Consider the following 20,049-nt stretch of genomic DNA (forward strand, 5'->3'; position numbering starts at 1 on the left):
GGAGTGGGGTGATCCTTTTTCCAACTCAGTGATTCTGGTTTTTATAAAAAAAAAATTCTGATATGTTAGTGTTATATCTTTCACTTAGATGTTATAAGTTGCACTGAGTAAATACAGCTGGTTAAAACAAAAACTGTGTCTGTCTTCATTTTAGGCTGCAAAGTAAAAAAAAAAAAGATTATTTTAAAGGGGGGGTTATTCTTTTCTATACCCACTGTACAACACCCATTTTATACTCATAATGTTTGATAGCTTGTTCTGTTAAAATCAGAAAATATTTATTTATTTATTGATGCATGACATCCTATTGAAACATACGTCACTGTATCTGCTTACTCCGTAGATCTCCGATCACTGTACTTTAACTTGGAACACAGTTGGTGACCAAGGTACTACAGAACAGATGCCTGAGAGGATAAGACATGCAAGGAGAAGAGAAGTAGGAAGAAGAGGAGAAAAAGTGAGAGAGACAGAAAGCTGACCTATATAAGAAAGAGGCTGAAATATTTATGGAAGTAAGTGTCCTAATTCACAAGCCACTGGGAGCGTTGTGGCCTATTCGTCCAATCGCAGCTCAGGAAAAGGACAAACACACATGCATTCATATATGTGCGCACACACACTTCAAGCGTGAGGTTTGTGGTAGATCTCTGTCCAGGCTAGTCCACTAGTCCCAGTGTCGGAGCCTTTCTCTGGGTGTCATTCTTTGAGGAGTTTGAACTTGTTATCATAGCTGTCTTTATTGCTGCGTATGCGACAGCACAAGTGCTCAAAACACCAAGACCCACTGGCAAGGCTTTATCTGTGGAGTTTGCATGCAGTGTAACCGGCTCGGCACCCACCTAGCAGCCTAAAGTGTTCATAACGCTTGGACAGATCTGACTCAGTCACAGACTAAGGCCTGGGTGCTCAGAGAGTGAATGCATCATTATGACAGTGTCAATTAACGATGAACCGCAATGGGGTCAGTGATGCCGCATAACTGCATAACCTGCGCTGTGAAGGATAAGCCTGATTCCTTAGCTGTGATTCTAAGACTTTGGGCTGAACATATTACTGATAAATGTTACAGTCTGAGCTGATTAAAGTAAGTAACAGTTGAAAATGTTGTGTTATATGCTGATTTGGATCAGTTAGTTGTCATTCAGTGAAACAGAGCACAAGAATATAGCATAAAGTGCAAGTTTATCAAGTGTTTTACTTGACACAGCGTTTTAAAAACATGGTGCAAAAATGTGTCACAACAGTCATGTTTAGTTATTCATTGTCCATGTTTTAGTTTGTTGTTACAGAAAGAGTGTTTTAACAACATGACTTAAAGTTTACTAATAAAGTTATAAAGTTTACTTTAATGTGCATTTAAACTATGATTGGATTATTCAAAACAGTTCTATCTTTGAAGATTTTTCTTCAAATTTATTTAGTTTATTAGTTCATTGTTAATATTATGTTTTTTTCTTTAGACTTGTTTTTTTGTTTTATTCAAAAGTTTGTGATTAGTATGATTTATTTGTTTAAGAAATTAGTATTTATTCATCAAGGATACATTAAATTGATCAAAAGTCTTTTAAACTGTTACAAAATAAATGCTGTTCTTTTTAACTTTCTATTCATTAAAGAATCCTGAAAATATGTATCGTTTCAACAAAAAATTTAATGTTTTCAACATTAATAATAATAATAATAATCAGAAGAAGAAAAAGAAGAAGAAGAAGAAGAAGAAGAAGAAGAAGAAATGAGCAGCAAATCATCATATTAGAATGATTTCTGAAGGTTCATGTGACACTGGAGATTAGAGTAATGGCTGCTGAAAATTCAGCTTTATACTTTAAAACAAGGGTCTTTAACTGGGGGTCCACCAATTAATTTGATCACAAATATTTTTTTGGTTAAAATAAATTATGTAAGTAAAACAGGGTTAAAGGGATACTCCACCCCAAAATGAAAATTTTGTCATTAATCACTTACCCCCATGTTGTTCCAAACCCGCAATAGCTTTGTTCGTCTTTGGAACACAATTTAAGATATTTTGGATGACGTAGCTTCATAATGTTATGGTTGAATCACTGATGGCAGATGGACTATTCTGACGATGCTTTTCATGCTTTCCTGGACCTTGACAGTGTAATTTACTTGGTAGTCAATGGTACAGTCACAAGCCTGCCGGTTTTCATCCAAAATATCTTAAATTGTGTTCCATAGACGAACAGAGCTTTTACATGTTTAAAATGACAAGGGAGTAAGTGATTAATGACAAAATTTTCATTTTGGGATTGAGTATAGCATAAAGCACCAGAGATTTTGTTCAGTGTTGAGCATAAGCTTGCACACGTGAATCCACCCTCATTAACAAACAGCTTCACAATGTAAGTAAGAGGTTCTTATGCAGTGTAGACAACTTTATTGATTTTAATGTAATGTATTGAGATTGTGAACTTAGATGAGTGACAGCTTTTTAGTAATTTATAAAGTGAGTGTCATGATGCATGTTTTTTTTTGTCTTCATTATTGTTCGTCAGTAATTTCACTGATGACATTAACACAGCTTTAGTAAGTTTTTAAACAATCCAAGAACCAAGATGTACCCTGTATAAACGACCCTTTAGACTAATTTTCCTTCTCTCTCCTGCCATTGTTTTCCTGCACAACGGTTTCAGAATCTTTAATTACTGTTAGTGGTTGCCATGTTGTTTCTGGTCAATTCAGGCCCTTGTTTTGATGACAGTAACTGATAGTCCTGCTTGTGAGTTTAGGACTGATGCATGTGGCTTGTTTGATACTCACTTCCCGGTTCTGCTTGCGCAGATGAAAAAAGAGTGGAAATCAATGCTATGTGTTTACGAGGGAGCCAGTGTACTGTAATCAGGCCTAGTTGAGCCGTACTGTATAAGCTAGAGAGTCTGCCGCTGCTGAGAGTCTAAACAGAGTGAGGAAACATTCACACTCTCCCGCAGAGACAACAGACCATCCTTACACGGCTGAACAGCGTGAGAAAACCAAAGATAGGTGGAACAAAGTAAAGACTACGAGATTACTTGAAATACAGCTCTATTGCATTCATTTAGTGTAAGAGTTTTTTTATTCCTTTATTCTTTTCGCATTTTTTTTTTTTTTGTTGTTGAGAATATCTGCTGAATTTTCTAAAAAGAATTTATAGTAAACATTGTAAAATGTGTATAAGATCTCATTCTTATTGGTAGCTTCTTAATATTTTTTTTATTATTAATACAATATTTATTTAACATTTTCATTACAAAATAAAGAATAGCTCTTTATAAACAGCAATTATATTACTAAATTTTTATTGTGAGTTGAAATCTAAAAATAGCCACAATATTTTGTATTTTTAATAGTTATTACAATTTTAACATTTGAGTAAAGTCTTAAATAATAATAATAAAAAACTATTAATTTAAACAGTGGTTAGAGTATTACATTCCTGTTTGTAACTGATAGCTAAAATATTTCACAATATTTTGTATTTTTCATTATTAATAATATTTTAATAATTGATTACATTTTTAATTAAAAAGCAAATAATTTTTTAACAGCTGTTAGAGTACTACAATCTTATTGGTTGCTAAAATAATCCACAATATTTATTTTATAAAATTTATATAAAAAATTTTGTTTTAATTATTAATACAATTGTAATATTTGATTTTTATTTTAATAAAAATAAAGAGTAGCCATTTTTTAAAGTGTTTATAGTACTACATTTTTATTTGTTGACGAAAGGTGAAAATATACAGCATATTTCAGATTTTTAATTTTACAGGGATCATGAACTGCACTTTTTAAAATGATTTTATAATGTTCTCTGAGGTTCACATATAATGTGACAAAAACATCATAATTTAGAATTAATAGGCTATTTTCTATCCTGATTCTGAGCCTCCCTGCAGAACGCTCTGTTTTTATAGGCAGGGCGCATTCAAGACTCGCAAGTAAACACCCACTGCTATGATTGACTAACAGTTTTGCTTATTAAAATAATAGATGGACACTGCTGTGACATACTCTGAAAACAACATGGGTCATTTGGGATAAAAAGGTATAAATAGTATATATCAAACAGTCTGGAACAGACACTGCAGTAGTTGTAAAAACACGTTTACTCACACTTATGTGTTGCGACATTACTGTTGGATCCACTCTAGTCAGACTCAGCGCTTCACATCATTTACTTTCAGTCTCTCCGAAAAGCCTGCATCACTGTCTTGTTTAAAAATGAATCCATAGCAAAGTAAAGCAAGCAAACAAACAGTGTTTCACTGATGGGATCTAGAGCTCTAATCTAACCCCACCCCTACATTACACTAAACCAAAGCAACGCAACCACACAAAACACAACACAATACAAACTACAATCTTTTATACACTCTACACTGGACACTGGATACTGGATGCGGCACGGATTGACATAACAAATCTCCAACAGTAAACTGATGTCCTGCTCTATTTCTGACATACAAGCATCCGCGCCACTTCTGACCTGAAAGAGAAATTTATTCATGACATGATGCAACAGCGCTCGCATCCGATCTAGATAAGTTAGGATCACAATAGACAATAAAAATACTATTTTTCCCAACTTACACTACCCAGTGTCTTGTAATCTTGTAATGTCATCTGTATGGTTTTATTGATGGAGTAATCCTGTGTTTGCCTCTCTAGTATTTCCCCTCCTTCTACTGGCATGTATCAGTGGGCGGAGCTAAAGAGGCAGTGATGTAGAAGCAGGTATTGATCTTCTTCTGCGGAGGTGGTGCATAACTATTACGTTATAATGTGGCACATTCCAGACTGAGTCATTTTCTGATCTTGGTTTCAATAAAAGCTGTTTTTAATCTAATGAGAAAGTTTTGAGTTTTGAAACTTACAGGATGTTTTTATAGTACACTGACCTAATATATGTCAAAAGATCAAGGGAAATTTGATTTCTCAGTTCATGACCCCTTTAATATTTTATTTAATTATTAGCAAAGAATATGTATGACTTCATGAATAATGGGATATCTGCAGAGTTATGTGGGCCTGGTAATAACCTTATCCAAACTTTTGGACTTTTTTAGTTTTTCAAAGACTGTACATGTAGGTTACACCCCCCCACTTTGTTTCAGCAGTGACAGCACTTGAGCAAAAATAGGATATCTGGTACTACTTGAAATGCCTCACAGATTGAACAAGAAAGAACAAGATGGTGAGAACATGAATACTGTCACAGAAACACTAAGGAGGCACTCACGTAAGAAGTACTCTGAGGCATCTGCTTCATAATCTGTGTCTTCTGGAAAGTGATCTATCTGCTTACACATTCCTTTGAAGTTTCCTGTAACAGAGAAACATAGTTGCAGAGTTAGGTTTGTGAATTCAAACAGCACATTTCAACGTTCTTCTTAACAGGTTTTTTTTTTTTATAGGATATTAGACGTATTTAGAGGGCACCTAGGGACACAGATGGATGTTTAGACCCAGGACACATGTGCTCGGGTTTGGGCTCGGCTGCTCAAGCAAGCTGGAGGATGTGGTCCGGAGCGGAGGCCTGTCGCGAGGCCACTACACCAGCAGGCGGTGGCTTGTAAACAAGAGCAGCAGAGCTGGTGAAGATCTGCAGCTGCTCCAAACGCTGTGTTATGAGAAGCTCATCTCCTAACGCTCGTTCATTAGGCGTCTAATGCCCAGGTTCACACACTTCTTGGCCTGCTCAGTGAGGAATGCCGTCCTCCGGCACTGCTCTGGCCCATAGCATATAACAGGCCAGGCAAGGTGAACTGGAGATGTGGGCCCACAAACAGCAGCGATTACTGCAGCCTTTGATGTGTGTGGACATAAATAATGGGCATGGCACCAGGAACGCAGTGCCAAGCTTATGAAGTTGTTCATCCCTCCCCCGTTACCTCTTTGCTCTCCCACTCTCTCTTTTCCATCCTCCCATGTGTTTCTCTAATGATTTAATTAGTTTTTTTTCTGCTTCATGGTGCCAGGTGTTGCTGGGGATATTTTGGCTGGGAGGCAGAACATTAGTGGCATGCTTGTGGAGATGAGATGAGAGTAGAGGCCTATCAAAGACGCTTTCATGTAGAAGACAGATTTACACTAGTCTCTCTGCTCCATGCAGTCTGTTTCACTAGGCTTTCAGGTCGAGAAGAAAGATAGCAGGCAAGCAGTACCTTCTGCTTTCACCGGGTTAGTCTATTAGGGGTCTTTTTTTTTGGCTGTCATTTTTGGTTTCCATTTTGGTGTTCAAAATGACAGCTTTTGCTTAAAGGAAATATAATAATGCATTGTGAAAGAATACTTAAGAGGTGAAATGTGTAATTTTTGTGCCAAGTATAATGACTGTTGTCAAACCAAGCAGGTCTGTAATACCTTGAGAAGCTATCTGTTAGCATTCCTGTTCATCTCAATGCTGCTTATCAGCTGGAGCTGAAAGTTTGTGATTTTAAAATCTGCAAAAACAATTGCATCCAGAACTGAGCAGGCATGAGCAATCACTTAAGTTTTAAAATGCCATGTGACTAATCACACTAGAGCAAAAAAACAAACAAACAAACAAACAAAAAAACAAACAAACAAAAACACTTAATGACAATGCTGATTGGCTGATGGCAACACAAGAATGTGCAGTCACATACACTTTACTAGTGACTGTCCTGAGTGGTGGTTTTGTTGTTTTTAAGAGTCCTTCAAAAAGAATTGGTCAAGAATTGGTCACTGGTTAAACACTGACTATAGCTACAGTGTTTTGTTTTTTTGTCATTTTTCTCATTTTATTGTGGTTGTCATTGCTAGGAAACATTGTTTTGTTTACTGTATTTACCGTGGTAAATACGTGCTGAAGTTGTGTTTGTTCTCGAGTGTATTGCTTTGCTTTTCGATTTCGGTTTGCTAAGCAGTAAGGCTTCGCCTGCTGAATTCAATAACGAGGTATCAGGCGAGTATATAATTGGTTAGTACACCGTGGCAGCCCTCGTGTGAAGCCCGATGAGTGTAAAGACCAGCGACTCTACCTGCATGACTCCACCTAGCAAGGACACAGACAAGACACTTGCGTATTGCTTTTCTCCCCTTTCCTTAATTTTTATACAGCTTGTTCTCATCTACATGTTTTAGTCAGTTGTACTCACTATAAACTTTCAAATCTGTACTATTACTACTAACACTTCGACAACAAATCGCGCTCTGTACATTGGAGGCAGCGCAATCCTACCAATCTGCATACTGTCCCTATGTCCTCTATTACTTTACTCACTATTCCAATTGGTCTCTGGAACTGCCAGTCTGCTGTAAACAAAGCAGACTTTATTTCATCTAGTGCTCCTCAGTCAAGTCTCATCCTCATGGCCTTAATTGAGACTTGGACCAAACCTGAGGACACTGCCACTCCTGCAGCCCTCTCCACTAATTTGACTTTTTCCCCACACCCCTCACCCGATTGGGAGGAATGGAGGTACTGGTCTACTTATCTCAAATGAATGGAAATTTGATCTTTCACCATCTCTTACTGGCAACAGTTCATTTGAATCACACGCAATTACTATTACCCACCCTATTAAAATCCACTTTGTAGTTGTTTATCGTCCCTCAGGCCAACTGGGTAACTTCTTGGAGGAGTCCACCTAGAAAAACCCCAGGCTACTTACTTCAACACTCTGCTTGCCTCTTTTGTCTACTACGGTAACTCACAAATCAGGTAACCAACTGGACAATACTGCTCCACTGACAACCTGTTGCACACCTCGGACCACTTCCTCATCACTTTTAACCTCAAATTGACTCCTGACACAACACACACTCCTCCGCAGGTCACCTTTCGGCATTACCTACACTCACTTTCTCCCTCTCGCCTACCCTTTATGGTTTTATCCTCACTTCCTCCACCCTCTCAGTTTTCAGCACTGGACACTAACACACTAACATGCTACTGAATCTTTGCTCCACTCTAACATCTTGCTTAGACAACTTTTGCCCCCTTTCATCTAGACTAGCATGCACCACCCCTCTGCCCCCTGGCTGTCCGATGTTCTCTGTGAACATCGCTCTAGGCTCAGGGCTGCAGAGAGTAAGTGGTGCAAATAAAAAAACTCTACTGACCTTAGTTTGCACCATTCACTCACACCTCTCAAAACCTCCTCAAATCACAAAAACTACCACAACAAAATTGCTCTGACTCTCGCACACTTTTCAAAACCTTCTCTTCTCTGTGCCCCAACCCCCCCCCCCCATCAACTCTTACAGCTGACTACTTTGCAATGTTCTTCATAAATAAAACAAGAACCATCAGTGGCCAATTCTCCACACCACAAACTGACAAACACATCATAGCAACAAATACACACACTCATCCTTCTCTCCACTCTCTGAGGCAGATGTTTCCAATCTTATCCTTTCCAATCACCCTACTACCTGTCCGCTTGATCCTATCCCCATTCACGTCCTTCAGGCCATTTCTTCTTCAGATATACCTGCGCTCACTCACATTATCAACACCTCTCTTCACACTGGTACATTTCCCACAGCATTTAAGCAGGATCGGGGAACCTCACTACTTGATAAACCCTCTCTAAATCCAGCACTTTTAGAAAACTACAGACCGCAATCCATTCTTCCATTTATTGCAAAGACACTTGAGCGAGTTGTGTTCAATCAATTCTCTATGTTTCTTGCACAGAACAACCTCCTGGACAACAACCAATCTGACTTCAAAAGCAGCCACTCAACTGAGACTGCCCTGTTCTCAGTTACTGAAGCCCCGAGTCTGGCAAGAGCATCTTACAAATCCTCAGTACTCATCTTGCTGGATCTGTCAGCTGCTTTTGACACAGTTAACCACCAGACCCTCCTGTCCAATCCCATGAAGATGGGCATTTCAGGAACCACACTTCAGTGGTTCAAGTCTTACCTCTCAGGTAGGTCCTTCAGGGTGTCTTGGGGGGTGAGGTTTCTACTGTAAGTCACAACTTCTTGCTACAGGGGTTCCTCAGGGCTCAGTGCTTGGACCACTTCTCTTCTCCATCTACATGCCATCATTAGGATCTGTCATTCAGAAACATGGCTTTTCCTGTCACTGCTATGCTGATGACACTCAACTCTACTTTTCATTCCAACCAGATGATCTGAGGCTAGCTGTTCACATTGCAGCCTGTCTGACAGACATTTCTGGCTGGATAAAGGACCATCACATTCAACTTAACCTTGCTAAGACAGAACTGCTCATGGTCTCAGCCAACCAAGCACTTCATCACAACTTCTTTATACAGCTAGGTTCTCCGACCATAACTCCTTTCAGGACAGCCAGGAACCTTGGAGTTGTGATTGATGATCATTTAAGCTTCACAGACCATATTCACAACGGCCTGGTCCTGCAGATTTCCCTTTTGCAACAATAGGAAGATTACACCCTTCCTATCAGAGCAGGCCACACAACTCCTTGTCCAAACTCTTGTTCTTTCCAGACTGGACTATTGTAATGCACTTTTGGGGGGCATTCCGGCATGTACTATTAAGCTTCAACAACTGATCCAGAATGCAGCAGCGAGAGTGGTATTCAATGAGCTGAAGAAAGCCCATGTCACGCCTCTCTTCATCAGTTTGCACTGGCTGTCAATAGCCGCTTGCATTAAATTCAAGGTACTGATGTTTGGTACTCACTAGTTCAGAATTATGCGTCCTCCAGAAGCTTATGCTCTGCAAGTGAACAACGCCTTGTGGTGCCATCCCAAAGAGAAACAAAATCACTCTGTCTGAACATTTCCTGGACTCTTCCCAGCTGGTGGAATGACTTGTCTATCTCAAGTCGATATAAAGACATCTTTTTTTTTAACAGCACCTGACCAATTAATACAATGATTACCTATTCTGCTCTGTTTTATTCTATTCTATTCTATTCTATTCTATTCTATTCTATTAGTTTTTTCTAATTTATTAAAAAAAAAACTTTCTATGTGCACTGTTTTAGACTAACTAAATGCAATAAGATGACATGTAAGCCAGTCGTTCTTAACCTTTTTGACCCCTCCCCCCAATATTCAAAAGCAATTTTTTCAAAAGGAATAGTTTAACCAAAATGAAAATTGTCATGCTGTTACTCATCCACATACAAAGTCAATACAAATCTGATTGATGATTATCTGTTTTTGTCCATACAGTGAAAGTCATTGAGGTCAAATATAACATTGAGATATTCTACTGTCTTTTGCATTCTACAGAAGAAGGAAACTCATACAGCTTGGAAAGGATATAATGGCAAGTAAATTTTGACAGTATGATAATTTTCAGGTGAACTATCCTCAAAAAAAAGCCTGAAAAGGTTTGCTACGCTGTTGAATTCGTTAGTTATTGTATTTTATGCAGCTTAAAGCCATTTGAGGTTGAATTTAAGGCAATAAATGAATAATATGCATATTCAAATATAGTTAATGGCATTATGGTCAGATTGATTTGGGCTTTAGTCAGGGGTTCTGTGGGAAGCCCAATACACATTGTTGTGTGGGACACCTCTTAATCATTCGAGGAACAGATATGCAAGTGCTGAGTATGTATGTATGTGTATTTGTGATGTTCATTGCTCTGCCTCACCTTCCTGTGCTTTGGCTCACAATCAAACATTGCACATTGATTTCTATCAGTGAGCTCTGCGGCAATTAGCTAGAGCAGGAGTGGGAGAAAAAAAGAGAGAGAGACAGAAGGTGAAGATGAAAGGGTAGAACAGGACAGAGAAGAAGGAACCGAACAAAAATTACAAACATATAATGAAAGGGAAAAGGTACCCTCAAGGTAAAACAGAGAATAAGATACAGTGTGTTATATCTCAAAAGTACAAATGTTCTCATGTCCACAATGTTCTGTACAGTAGGTTCTTTGTGTCCAAATACATATAATAAGTTATAGATAGTTTCAGTATCTTCAAATTTCATTGCTTTAATATCAGAAGAGAAACATGAAAATATGACTATCACAGAGTTTTAAAACATTTTCATATTTTCTAATTCAGCTATGCTTATGTCTTTCACACAGACAAATGTTCACTTCAAAAAAATTGTTGTACCTGTTTTCCAGGGCAAATATCTAAACTTAAATCAAGTTTGTTAAATCAAGATATCTTTGAGAAATGAAATTACATAAGATATTAAATCTTGTTTTCTGTAAAATGTTAAGCTTAAAATAAGAATGCCAATGGAGTCAAATTAATAAACTTCCTTTCCCTTTGAATTAAGTTTATTTTTCTTACCCCTTTGGCAGATTTTTCTTGTTTTAAGCTTAAGTCATTTTACTTTTATCTTTATTTATGAATGTTTAGACATTTGTGTTGGACAACAAGAAAAATAAATAAATAAGAAAATCCTTTTTTTGCTGTGTTGGAGTACGATGACAAACAGGCAAATTCATGAAATGGTTTCACCACTTTTGCATATGGCATGTAAACTATGAAAATCTGCATCTTATTCACATGCCACCCATAGTGCCATTACTATAAGTCCTGAAAATGCACTGTGCTCTATTTAAATAATAACAAACACACCCCCTTTGTACATAAATTGGGTACATTAAAGACTGCAACTTCACAAAACACATAATCAAAGTTTTATAAAATTATATTTTCTTTTTTCCCGGTGCAATTAATATTGTATGCAGAAAACTGTTGTGTGCATGTTTACTGATCATTGTAGCAGTTATTGATCAAATAATATTCAAATAAAATGAAAAGATTTGTAAATGGACATATATGCAGACATACAATGCAGTCAAGCACACTTGACATTTTCAAGACCTGATTCAGATGCCTTAATTGCACAATCCTTACGTGCCACCTATATTTCCTTTAGCGAAAAACATTATGAACAGTTTAATTGATTGTAAAATGACAGAAACTTTATTTTCTATGCCTATATCTTCCATACCCCGCCCCCATCAAACGGAGTACATCCATGCTTGTGTGTGTATCTCAAAGACATCATGAAGACTTCATAAAATAATACTGACATTACAGTCATGATTTAAACTTCTATCATTAGTAAAGTTTAATCTGGTCACCTTCCTGTATCAAGGGCTGAAGAAGCCCATGATCTGCATTACCGATATAGGGACAGAGTCCGTCTTATTTAATCACTGTAATGGCTGAGAGGGGTCGTCATACTCATCCCATCACGTGACGTGTAGATGAGCTATGCGTTGCCCTCCTGCTTCAGTTATTCATAAAGTATGCAATTATCATTATGCTTAAGGGGAGGGGGTCAAGAATGAAGGGAGGAGAGAGAGAGAGATTGGTATGGAGGGAAGACAGCAAATTTATGAGTGTTTGTGCAGCAGAAACCCCCGCACAGCCCACACACCAGGCTTTCCCAGTCGCCATCAGTCGATGAACCTCCATCTCTTGTGTTCTCCATTTCCTAGCTATTTCTTTCTGTTCATGTCAGTGGATATTCGGTTTCCATAGACACTGCCTGAGAACTGAGGCTGCTTGGGTACAATCACATGTATGTGGGTGTTTCTTCAACTAGATGCACTTTTATGTCCCAGAGGTGAATTTTTATTAAAATATCAGATTTTTTTTTTATGACAGTAATCATCTTGGAAACTTTATCATCCATTTATTTTTGATTATTTTCCAAATGTATTTTATATATAGAAATGATTTATTTTCACTTGTCCCAGACCCACAATTTAAGCTTTAAATATGAGTTTTCAATTTACATTTTTTTTTTAAATACATTTTCATACATTTTTAAACTTATAATAATCAAAACAAAATGTTACAACAAAAATATTCCATCCATCCATCCATGACAATTTTGTCCCAGTTTTTTTTTCTATTGTACTAATTCTTGAGAAGAAATATTATTAGATTAATGGAGGAATAAAATTTGGGAGAATATATAATTTCTGGACACTTGTTCTATTGCATAAATTTGTGCAGATTTCCAGTCATGTTCCCAAATTGTACATTTTTTTTTGTATCATGTATTTAGGATACATGAAATGCTAGCTATGAAATTAGCCTTAGCAATACAAAAACATCTGCCAGTTTGATCCAAATTTTTAATCCAAAATCCATAATTTGCTAATCGAAAAAAAACTTAACTAGTGAGAGTGCAAAAAGCATTTTTAGGGTACACAGGATCAAAAGGACTGATAGCTGAAGAAACACACATAAATTAAATTAGTTTTGGATGTCAAAAAAAGAGATGAAGAGATTATACATTTTTATTAATGAATACAGTTGATGTTGAGATGTGAAGTTAATTCCCTACAGTAATGTTTTCATTCTGTGCTCAAGCCATTGGAGCATTTACGCACACTCCCCCCAGTCTTCTCTCATCCGTCTCTCTGAGTAAGTGCTGGATTGTAAGGCTGTGCTGCGTGGGATTTACTGCTGGTTAAAGTGGGACAATTTCTCCCTGCTGAAACTCCTTGCTATTCATCTCTTTACTTTTTCTTCCCATTTCTCTCAATTATACTCATTTAATTCAAAACAAGCCCTGAGTTCAAGTCAGTTCAAAATGAAGGTTTATAGATTGCTTTAAAAATTTTATTTTGTCAAAATGGTCATTGCCAACATGGCCAATGCTAGGCAGGTTTGCTTGAGAAGACCAGCATGGTCTGATATGACCTGGTATGCTTCTTAACCCTTAACCCTAACCAAGCAAGACATTTATATGATATCTTTGGTCAACCAGTATCATTTGTAAAGCCATTCTTATAAACCAGCTTCACCAGCTAAGTATTGCCACATGTTGGACCATCACTAACCAGCATCAACCAGATTTAAGCTGGTCTTTTCAGCAGGATGTTGACTGAAAAAAATCAAGTCAGTAACTATATGTATATCTATGGTAGCTGTCAGTATTGGGTAAGTAATGCAACACAAATTATTAATTACTACTTTAAAATTGTAATTTGATTACATTACTGATTACTGCATTTAACAAGTAATCAGATTACTAATTACTTTACTTTCATTTTACTTTTTAGTTTACTTTAATTTTTCATAATATATCAAACCTAAAAATATACCACAAAGTGAAACTCATAGTTCTTTCAGTAATTTAATATTGACTGAAAAATGACATAAGTTTCAAAACAGCAACTTGAACGATCACTTGCATTTTTTTACTGATAACAATGAAAATAATTTAAAATGTTTTGTCATTTTTAATCGTACAGTACAGATAAGAATAATACATCTTTTAAAACTGTAACAGGTCTACTTTTATTTGAGTATAATCACAATATCAACAAAACATTGTGCTTTTGTAAAATAAAGAAAACCAACTATAATGGCAGACTTGAATATGTGAAATCGAGTGCAACATTTTGAAATTTGATAGGCAACATTTCATTGCAGTGATTTATTAAAGGGCATATTGATGCGCAAAACATGATTTTCCTGTGGCTCAGTGGTAGAGCATTGCATTAGCAGTACAGCGCAAAAGCTTGTGGGTTTGATTCCCAGGGAACATGTTAGGTAAAAAATGTTAGCCTGAATGCACTGTAAGTCGCTTTGGATTAAAGTGTCTGCTAAATGCATAAATGTAAATGTAATTTTATTGACATTAGTAGCCCTAACTGTAATCAATTACATAAATTAAAAATGTAATGCATTACATTACTGCATTATCAGAAAAAATAATTAGAATTTGTTACTGTGTAATGCCAACTTTGGTAGCTGTCCTCCCTCTTTTGTCCTCATTGTTTCATTCTCCCTTTTATTCCTTTCAGCTTCTAAGAGATGAATGACCACAGAAAAACCATACAGCCCATTGCCTAACGATGGCAGATTATTGCATGGAAAAAATTTGATTTTTACTTTAATTGTAATCTTTATCTTCCCATGCTTTTCCCTTCCGCACAATTTCCATTCAGTGTGAAAGATTACAGAGGGATTATTAAAGATAATTGGGAGCATTCTCCTGCAGTCCTCCTCCCTTCTCATCTCCACCCTTCATGCAGCTAATCTGAAGTCGCCTTCCCTATTAAGTCAGTGTCACTATGCAGCCCTTCTCACTTACGCTATGTGAGCATGTATGCGTTAATGGTCGGCAAAACAATTTCTGACCCCTTTCGCAGCTCTTTTGCTCTCTTGCTGTTCATATTCACACAGTCCCCAACCCCTCTGTGGCCATTGTCCTATCATTGTCCACTCAACTAAAGACAGGCATGTGAGCAACCGCCCACATGCTGCTCCCCTGTAACAGTGATGTCATCCCTTCAGCTCAAGAGAAAATCAATGCTGTTGCCCACACAGTTAAAGACAGAGCTGGAGAGGGTTTGTGTGTGTATGTATTTGATGTATTTGTGTGTGTGTGTGTGTGTGTGTGTGTGTGTGTGTGTGTGTGTGTGTGTGTGTGTGAGTGTGTGTGTGTGTAGGGGGTGTCAATCAGCTCAGTTCAGCTCCGTGGGGGAGTAGGCCAGATTTTTTTTTCTCTGTGAGAGGGAAAGCTTGGCTTTTCCAGCAGACTCCTCCCCATCGCATCATTTTTACTAGCCTGCTGCAGGTGGGTGTAATAGTTTCAAAAAGTTTACCAGCAGCCTTGTGAGCCATGCATTATTAGTCCGAGTTTCCATGGTTACAGTTTAGGCCTATTGGATGGTTATATCAAATGGATGTCTAAGCCTAACATGAGAAAAAAACAGATTTCCCATATAAATAATGAAATTATATATATATATTTATATATATGTGATGGAGTTGGATGGGTATGGGGTTAATATCTTCCGGTGGTGTGCTAACGATGTGGCCTTAATTAACGATAGTGGCAGCATTAGGCACAACAGACATAATCGGTGTATCTTAATAATCACTGGTTATCAATCTCATAATCCTACTGGTGAGGTACATGCTGGAGTACATTGCCAGCAGAGCTCTGCTCACACCATTCCCAGCAGGTGCTCTGTCTGTGTGTGCATGAGCACTGGCATAAATAATGATGCTGGACTGGTGTAAAGGTGGTGTGTGTTTTGGACTGTGCCAGGTTATTTTACACATAGGTCAGAACACATTTGCTAATTTAACTGACAACTAATCATATATTAATTGTAAATGCTAAACAGGTTTGGTTTGGCTTGTTTTCATGAAAGGAGATAAATTACCTCTAAATTCCTTCCTAGAATTAATTATAGAGAAAGTGAAGAGTTAGTGTGGAAAGTAGGTGAAGATCTGAAGAAATGGGCTGCAATTTCCAACCCTTTTGGATTAAATGCTCCTTATGTGCTCCTCCTGAACTGTTAGACTTTAAATTCAGAAACAAATGTGTCTTTAGAGGGTTTAGACAGTGATTTGCAGTGCTAACACAAGCATACAAACACATACCACATATTCATCCAGTCAGTATTTGTGTTGACTTTTTGAGGATCAGAGATCCCTGGGCATTAGCTTTGATGGTCAGCTAAAAGAGGCCTGCACCCCACAGTCATTTTTCTATCACTCCATCACCACGGTGTTCTCTCTATCTCCACACACACACACACACACACACACACACACACACACACACACACACACACACACACACACACACACACACACACACACACACACACACACACACACACACACACACACACACAAACACACACACACACATACACACACACATCACCTCTCTCTCCGTCTATCCATCCCCCTTACCCTGACAGACCTCCTTTCTCTACCAAACTTGATTTTAAGTTCTTTTTCCTTCCCTTTCTCATATGACCTCTTTTTATCTTTTCCTTCCTTTCCTTTTCAGTTATGTCACTTGTATCAGCTTTCTCTCTCCTATGTTTCTGACCCCAGCCTCCCCTCTCGTGTCTCCACCTGCCCCTCACGTTGGTGACAGCGTGTGAAGTGTGTGAATTGCTGATGTTCTATCTTAACCAAAGCTCATAAATTCATAAAATTTTATGCCTTTGGTACCGCTGTGCAGCAAATACAAAACGGGCTACTCTGAGACTGCAGTCAAGAGTATCTGACCCAGCTGAAATTCACATCAAAGCTATAGAGATGATCCTTCACTCTTTCCCTCCACTGGAGAGCTAATCTAAGACTCCAGACCGGTTACCAAGAACCAGGTCATCAGAACTGACAGGATGCTCAAGTAAAGAGAGGAAGAGGAAAAGCAATGATGGCAAGAGAAGGAGAGATGAAAAGAGTGTTTACGAGAAGAGTATGCTAGATTGGATGGCAGAGAGTAAAAGACAAAGTGGGAAAATTAAAGAAAAGTAAAAGCAAAAAAGATCTCACAAATGAAAGTTGACAATCAGTGTTAAAGGGATACTCCACCCCAAAATTAAATTAAGTCATTAATCACTTAACCCCATGTCGTTGCAAACCCGTAAAAGCTTCATTCATCTTCGTAACACAATTTAAGATGTTTTGGATGAAAACCGGGAGGCTTGCGACTGTCCCACAGACTGCCAAGTAAATAACAGTGTCAAGGTCCATAAAAGGTATGAAAGTCGTCGCAGAATACTCCATCTGCATATCACCACATGCTGCCTATGGTCTTCTGTATCATCCGCGCCACAAGGATGCGCTGTTTCTATGTGTATTTAAAGAAAACAGTGCATCCTTGAGGCACGGATGATACAGAAGAGCACACGCAGCATACAGTGATATGGAGAGACACAGAGGAGACTGTTGACAAAGGAATTGTTGAATAAAGTCATTAATTTTGTTTTCTTCGCTTACAAAAAGTGTTCCCGTTGCTTCATATAACCCAGATTGCACGTCTGATGGCAAAGGAAGTATTCTGACAATGACTTTCATACCTTTTATGGACCTTGACACTGTTATTTACTTGGCAGTCTATGGGACAGTCACAGGCCTCCAGGTTTTCATCCAAAATATCTTAAACTGTGTTCAGAAGATGAACAAAGCTTTTACGGGTTTGGAACGACATGGGAGTAAGTGATTAATGACAAAAATTTCATTTTGGGGTTGAGTATCCCTTTAAGGGAGTAGTCAACAGTAGTCATTCCCACATAAACTGGCGGGATGTGCCCAAATACATAATATTTTTCATTTGTATAATTGAATAATTAAATTATATAGCACACAGTTATAATAATAATAATAATATCTATGTATTATATATTATAAATAATTTAGTATTACATTATATTGTTTTTATTATCATAAATATTTCATTAATATGTAACCTTTTTAATTAAATATAATTTAAGCAAATTAACAGATTATATAGTACATTTGTTGTTGTTATTAATATAATATATTTACATATATTATTAAAAAAACAATAATATAAATGTTTATAAAAATAAGTTTTAAGCTCGAATTTAAATATGGGTTTGCTTGCATGCGAAATATAAACAGTAGTTCTTTTAGGGTAAAACTCTAGTGGTACAGTATTTTTTTCCATGTCTCCTCTCATGTAGGGTACCAAGTGAGCCAGGATGGTCACTGGTGCCCCTCAAAAATAGGCGCATGAACTGTGTCACTGGTCAGTGACTCCTAAGCCTGCTAATTCCTTTCTGTTTCTTCTGAACATGAACTAAATGAGGGAAGAGGGAACCATGAAGAACTTACACTTCAGATGTCACCCTGCCTATTTACCGCACATGGTGTCACTAGTAGGACAACAGTTGTTCTTATCCTAGTTTCCAAGCAAATTTTTTTTGGGTCATCCTCGATTCATTTTTCACCTTCAAGAAAAGCGCAGAGAACAGAACAGAACAGAAATCCAAATGAATGATATGGACAGATTCTTTAAACAAAGGGCCACAGGACCCACACATGTGAATGAGACCCAATAAAAAGACAAGAAGTGCAAACGTTTGTTTCCCTGACAGTGCATGGCAGTAGGCATTGAGTATAATGGTTCTTTAACAAACTATGGGAAAGACAATACACAGTAAAACAGGGTGAGGGGTGATGGGGTTAAAACATGTGAATAAGCACATGGAGAGAGAGGAAAAGGAGGATAGAGAGATGAGGAATGGGGCGTACAGCCAATGGGGACTGGAGGGCGTTCTAAAAACAGCTGGTCAAAGATCTGCATGTGCTGTTCTTTTCTTGCCTCTCTCTTTTCTTTTTCTCCTTTTCTCAGTATCTATATCAGGCTGCGGCACACCATGTTCATGTCGCCTGAAAGGTGTTTAATCCCACATACACACTAGAAAAACTTAATCTGTATTTTTGTCTTGTTTTCCAGTAAACACATCTAAACCTCCTTAAAACAAAATACATTTGCTTGAAACAAAATCTTGAGCTAAATTTATTTTTCTTTCTCCAAAGGCATTTCTTGTCTTGTTTTCATATTAAATCACACTAATTTTGTTAGATTTATGCAAATGCATGCAAATATCTCATGCAGCTTTGCTTCTGATGCTGATTAAGAAAATGATTTTTTTTGCAGCACATTACACAAGTCCTGATTCATCATATATCTGAATTGTGACTGTGCCAACATAAAGAATGATGTGACAAGTCATGCATGCCTTTATTTATCAAACTTTAAATATGTACTTGATAAATGATCACAGATCTATGAAAATCAGAATGAAAAAAAAAAGCAAATTCTACATTTCCTTGAGGGAATACCATACTTTTAGGTAGTTTTCAGGTTCTGGTTCTGCATCATTCACTCACCCTTATATTCAAAACCTGTAGGACTTTACTTTCTTCTAAAAAACACACACAAACACACACAAAAACATTTGTTGGACCAGACCAAACCAAAATCTTCACAGAAAAAGGAAAATCACATAGTTTTAGAATGACATGATTACAGGATTCATTTTTCTTGAAATGTTCATATTTTGGGTGCACTGTTCCTTTAATATGGCAACCCATTTCCACCATAGGATAATAAATAAATAAATAAATAAGTAAGGTAATTGGAACTTTTTATCTCACAGTTCTGACTTTTTTCCCCCATGCAGTTCTGAGAATTATTCTTAGAATTAAGAATCGCAAAATGTAAAGTATGAATTGTGAGATATGAAATTGCAATTACCTTATTTATTTATTTATTTACTCATTCACCTCACCATAAAATAAAAATAAAAAAGGTCATTGCGACCTTTTGTCTCACAATGACTTTTTTT

The 20,049-nt window shown here is 37.3% G+C and overlaps 1 protein-coding gene and 1 long non-coding RNA gene across 2 annotated transcripts in view; one reads left to right on the top strand and one right to left on the bottom strand.

Moving 5' to 3' along the window:
* The window catches only part of LOC122137629, a 33,644-nt gene extending 32,350 nt beyond the window's left edge, over positions 1-1,294 (top strand). Inside the window, exon 3 of the long non-coding RNA XR_006154978.1 lies at positions 344-1,294. This is a non-coding gene — a long non-coding RNA (uncharacterized LOC122137629). The remainder of the gene's footprint in view (positions 1-343) is intronic.
* Positions 1-20,049, bottom strand: part of LOC109054108 (voltage-dependent calcium channel gamma-2 subunit-like) — a 71,816-nt gene that overhangs the window by 25,095 nt on the left and 26,672 nt on the right. The window contains exon 2 of the mRNA XM_042725394.1: positions 5,249-5,332. Coding sequence (XP_042581328.1) covers positions 5,249-5,332 — 84 coding nt within the window. The remainder of the gene's footprint in view (positions 1-5,248; positions 5,333-20,049) is intronic.

The sequence above is a fragment of the Cyprinus carpio genome, chromosome A3 (genome assembly GCF_018340385.1).
Source record: "Cyprinus carpio isolate SPL01 chromosome A3, ASM1834038v1, whole genome shotgun sequence".
Taxonomy (NCBI): domain Eukaryota; kingdom Metazoa; phylum Chordata; class Actinopteri; order Cypriniformes; family Cyprinidae; genus Cyprinus; species Cyprinus carpio.